Raw genomic sequence first — 5,700 nt, 5'->3', positions numbered from 1 at the left:
TCTCCGTCCCTCCCCAGCCACTCTTTTAATGACTCGTTCAATTTTTGGTATACCGTTGTCAGATTTTGCTTCGGCGGGATATACTTTTTTACCCCGATGAACTGGAGGGAGAAAGCTTCCTTCAATTCCTCCTAGCTGGAGATGGAATCTGGCTTGAGTGTCCGGAATCATCTTCGGGCCAAATTTGTTAAGTGGTTCCGGAACGCTCGACACATTATTTCCTCTGCATATCCGTGCAGAAGCATATAACTCATATACATCTTCAGGTGGTCGTCGGGATCCCCTCTACTGTTATATGGTGGGATCGACGGGGATTTGTACTTCTCTGGGAGAGGCGGCGCCATGACCTCTACGGTAAAAGGGTGGTCGTGAGTTCGACTGGGAGTGATGTCGACGTTAACCACCTCTGCCACCTGTCCAAGGTTCTTTTATAGGTGATTCACCTGGCTTTTGATATCCTTCTTTAAACTGGCGAAATCACCTGTGAACTTTACTTCCAAACTTGTCACGCGTTCCATGATGACTCTTGCTTCTTCCGTTGAGATTGCAGAGCTGACCCCTTTCGAGGCTTATGCTTTCTTGGCATCTGGCTTATTCCATGGGTCTTCGCCCTCTTGCACCGATCCCGAATCTCCCGGGATATTTTTACCCGAGTTTCGAGGTGGCCCTTCAGGGTTCTCCTGACCTCTGACTGCTCTGTTCTCCCTGGCTTGTCGTCTGGCGGCCTTTTGTCGGCTGTCGAGGGATTGGGATAGTTGAGGCCTCGGGTTATTTCTTCTGGCATTTTCACTGTCCCCAATCCCTTCCGGGGCACCTTGTCAGTCACCAGTATTCTGGTTCCCAGGCACGGCGGCTCCCGGTGGTCTCGGGGCGTCTTCCAGAGGAGGCATGGAGTTTCTCCCGTCCAACCGCTCGGCAGCAGTCATCAATCCTCGAACCAGGTCGGTTAGAGCATTCAGCTGAACCTGCATCTGTATCAGGTCAAGCTGTGGCACACCCGGGGGTCGAGCTTCGTTCTTTACTGGGGGTTGATCCCCCTGGCCGGGCTGATCTCCTCCACTCCCACTGTTGGTTGGATGCGTGGTGTTTTTCTCCGTCTGCCTGCCTTGATTTGTAGTGCCATTTCTTGTTCTTGAGGCATTATCGTCGAGATTCTGGGTTCGCTCCCCAGTGGAGTCGCTAATTGTTGACGGTGGAATTTCGTCAAGAAGATTATGCCGGGTTACCTCTAGGTGTTCCGTCGGGTTACCGGCACAAATTTGGTATATATTCGGATTATTGTTGTAAAATGTTGTATTTAGAATGAGTATGGTGCGAAGTGTAAAGACAGTGCTTGAATGGAAGTAAAAAGACACAAATTTTATACTGGTTCACTCTGTAAAATAGAGTTACATTCACTGTATATTATATTTCTCTTTTTCTCTTCTCAGATTATATAAAATCCAATCTCCTTTCCTCTCTGGGGCTTTGCCCCTTTTATAGGCCACGGACTTCATATGGGCTTCTTATAGACGAACTGTCACATGGGTTTGTAATGATGACTTTTTTCAAGTGGCCTATCATCCCACTTGACTGTAGCCTGTCAACGCCTTTTGGGCTGGTCACTCACTTCGTCGACTATTGCGGCTCTGTGGATCCTTTGCGGTTTTTCATTGGTCCATTACAGGCGGTTTATGGGCTTGTAATCACTCCCTGTGCAGCAGACCTTCTCCAAACCCAAACACAACCTAGAGATTTCCAACTTGTTATGTCAGAGATCTTTCTTGGGGTATGGACCCAGTTGCCCGTGTTCTGCCCTCTGCGCCTATACTAAACAAGGCGTTGCCTCCTTCACGCGGCCGACCCTATCGTGGTACCTTTGATCCGCAGATCATGTAGGCCTTGGCTGCATGTAGGGTCGACGGTCTTATGAATCCCCTCATACGATCGACCCTTTCACCATATGAAGGGGAAACGAATTCCAAGCGTCGATAATTACCTGACGTGGCAAGTACAGGGTCACGTAAAGTACGGTTGTCGTCTGACGCGTAATTGTACATTTTCCCACACAACAATATCCATTAATTAGCCACGCATTAGAGAAGCAAAAATGTTAAGAATTAGAAGCTCAAATTCTATAGTCTATACAACCGAGGGCAACATAATCGAAAATGAAAATAAATGAGCAAGAACATGCATGATTTATAGTAGTAATACTATTAATGCGAGAGCTATGTTGACTTTCAGCTACTACAGATCAGAAAGTCACTATAATGAATAAGACTACAAGAGAAATAGCATATCTCTTGGACTCACTCAATTTTCCCTAATCTTTCACTTCCTCTTAAACACTAAAACCAACGCTCCCTTTATATAAAGAAAAACTAGGGCAACCGAATGTACAAGTATAAACCACCAAAATGTCGGAATTCACAACCGAAAAATGGCTTCCCGGCAGTGAGGTTTATCCATGTGTTGTCTCTATGTGAAGACACGAATTAGACTCCACAACTTATTGTGCAAGATTGTATTAGGCTCAAAACTCAGATAGAAGTAGAACAGTTTGAACTGCTTTTAGTTTCTTTGAAAGTATTTCAGAAGCAATTTCCTTAAATTGTACTTCCTAGGCTGAGTTGAACAACGTAAATTTCAGCCTGTGCTATCCTGGGCATCAAATTAAATTGAAAAAGCAAAGAATGTCTGCATCTACAATCAAAGTCGAAAACTTTACCAATTTGACGAAGGAAAAAAAAAAGAAAAAAAAAAAGAAACATTACCTGAGTGAGCTTGGCATTGAGCAAGCCTTCAGTATAAGCACCCTCAGCAGGAGATTTGTTCTCGATAGCGAAAACCTGGTCCTTATACCAAAGCAACAGTATCGTCTCTCCGTCCTGTATTATCACCCTTCTCTCTCCCTTCGGCAGCGCCGACAGCGGCACCACCGGCACCCAGTTTTCCCCGCCCTCCGACGCCGGCGACCCCTCCGCCACCGACACCTCCGTCGCCTTGCACGCGGTATTCGAACGGCGATTTCTCGAAGAGGCGAGTAATTTCAGGGTCGGCGGAGAGGAGGAGATGAGCTCCGGCGGATTCCGTCGGAACGAGGAGGAGCGGACGGGGAAAGGAAGGTAATTTCGGGGCAATGCGGGGGCGAACGGCGAGGCGGGGTTGGAGAATGTGGTGGCCATGGCCGTTGGGAATGGAATGCTGGCTGGGAGGGGAGGAGAGAGAGAGAGAGTGTGGAGGAGAAAGAAGTGAGAGAGTGAACATTGTCACGGTCCACAGAAATTGGATAACGACCAACGAGTGGAGGATCCAACTTATGGTTGGTTATGGTCGTCGTTTAGGACCTGTTTTGAGAAAAATAGGCTCCTTACCACTTTTTTACTACCCTTTATAAAAATAAACATTATCAATTTCCAATTAATTAAGCCAAATGTATCGATATATTTCCTAAACTTTAAAAATGTAAATTGTCCTTTAAATGTATAAAATATTTTCAAATTATACATATACTAAAAGAGAGGGTGGGGGATTCAGTGTAATGAACAGTGTCTTTCCCGTTTTAGTCCAGTTTTTTTATTCTGTTGAAATTTTAATTACCGTTATGTCCCATTTGTACAATTACGATATTGTCATCCGTTTTAGTTTTCTGTGCATTTATTTGCTGTGACCATTTTGGTCATTTACTGATACTTTTGTTTATTTCGTTTATTCTCCTTTTATTCGCTTTCTTTCATTTCTTTCTGTGTTCGTCTCTCTCTCTCCTTCATCTGCTTTCTTCCGTAACTTTCTAGATTTTTCTTCTTTGAGACTGAGCTTGAGTTTTTATTTTTTCCTTCTTCGTTTGTTGATTTCGGTCATTTTTTCATTATTTCTTTCTGTTGTCATTTATGTTTCCCGTTGATTTGCTCCTGTAATCTTCAACTCCTTTTTTTTTTTACTGAGATTGGGGTTTTTTTTTTGATCTATTTTTTTTCTTTCATTTTTTTTCTTCTGCAACCTTTTAGATCTGCCTATTTTTCTAAATATTTGGCCAGATTTCTTTGTTTGTCATATTTCTTATTTTTGCAAATTTTTACATTTTTTTTCTTCCCTAGATCTAGATCTGTTTTTATTTTCCCGTACCTAGATTGAACATGATTATCTTTTTTTTTGGTTCGTTCGTTTTTATTATCTTCTAGATTTATGTTTATCTTTTTTTGTTTCTGGATCTATATTTTTTTATTTCTTTTTTTTTCTACAATGTTTTAGATCTGTATATTTTTCTAGGTTTTTGGCCAGATTTCTTCGTTTCTCATATTTTTTCTTTCTGCAACCTTCTAGATCTTTTTTTTTGCTCTTCGCCAGATTTATTCGTCTTTCATCTTTTTTTTTTGTATATATATATTTATCGATGTTTTATACTTTATTTTTTTCCTTTGGTTGTATATGCATGGTACCTTTTTGTTTCATTACATTATTTGTTAGCTTCGTACTTCATTTCGTTGAATATTTTTGTCTTGATTCCATGGTTTCGTTCATGTTTTTTAGATCTATGTTTTTATTAATTTTTTTTAGGATGTTGGGTTATTTATTTTAGATATGTGTTCGTTTTTTATGTTGTTCTGTTTTTTTTTCTTCTTAATTTGTTATTCGACTATTATATTGGTGAAGAAATTTTTTTTTTCGTAATTTCATATTTTTTTAATCATGTTATTTTTTTTTGTCCCTGTTTTTATATACTATATTTTGATTTATTTGTATTATTTTGAGCAAATGTCTAATATTTGTCGTGATCTAAATGTGATAATATTTATATTAATCTTTTACTTTGACACGTGTATTTTTAATTTTTTCGTTTTGTATAATATCTAACCGAATAATAACTGTTTATTATTTATTGGTTATATCTTGCGGTGCTCTTCATGCAGTGTGACGGCTGTTGCTAATTAATCATCACTTTTATTGGTTTCTGTTTGTAGGGATTTGTATCCGAGATTAAGCAAAACATTGATAACTTTCACTATATATACTGTATGTTACTTTTTTACTATTTCTTTGTCTACGTTTTTCATCTTATATTGTCTACCATATTCTATTATCTCCGCTTTTCACTCTTTAAACACCATAATAATACTACCTATTTCTTACTAATCTTATCGCCTCCTTTATATATCTTTGTTCTATCCCTGCTGCTCAGTAATTTTCGTTGATTTCTTTGATCTATCGTTTTGCCCGTGGTCTGCTCAATCAGGTAATCACTTTTTCAATTTAATTTGGTTAATTTATTCTAGAATATTATTTTATAATGTTATGTTTGTTCGTTATATGAAATGTTTTATACTGCACTTTACTTTTTTCCTTCTCTAATCTACTCTCGGTTACCTATTTCTGTTCTAATTTGATTACCCGATATTTTATGTTTACAAACTTTTCTAAATCTTATTAAGATATAACGTTTATCTTTATCAAAAATCCGGTTTTAAATATTAAAATATTTTATTCTCTCCTGGTTATGATGATGTTATATTTCATTTGTTGTTAATATGTGCCGGGTAATTGTTACTACAAATATGGATGTCATTGATGTTGCCCTTATTATTTGGGATTTATGCCAATATATTTTAATTTGCCATTTGTTTTAGTTTTATTATATATATTTGTATTTATAAAAGTTGATTTTGTCTATGTTACTATTTTGTACATATCCATTTGTTTCCTCTGTTGTTTACTCTTTTT

The 5,700-nt window shown here is 38.8% G+C and overlaps 1 protein-coding gene across 1 annotated transcript in view; it reads right to left on the bottom strand.

Annotated features, from left to right (window-relative positions):
* The window catches only part of LOC21397426, a 13,397-nt gene extending 10,116 nt beyond the window's left edge, over window positions 1-3,281 (bottom strand). Inside the window, exon 1 of the mRNA XM_024167998.1 lies at window positions 2,757-3,281. Coding sequence (XP_024023766.1) covers window positions 2,757-3,167 — 411 coding nt within the window. The 5' untranslated portion in view covers window positions 3,168-3,281. The remainder of the gene's footprint in view (window positions 1-2,756) is intronic.
* Window positions 3,282-5,700: the final 2,419 nt, after the last annotated feature.

Source organism: Morus notabilis, unplaced genomic scaffold, assembly GCF_000414095.1.
Source record: "Morus notabilis unplaced genomic scaffold, ASM41409v2 Scaffold396, whole genome shotgun sequence".
In the NCBI taxonomy this organism is placed as follows: domain Eukaryota; kingdom Viridiplantae; phylum Streptophyta; class Magnoliopsida; order Rosales; family Moraceae; genus Morus; species Morus notabilis.
Note: the sequence above shows the minus strand (reverse complement) of the source record. Positions and strands in the feature narration are given on the sequence as shown.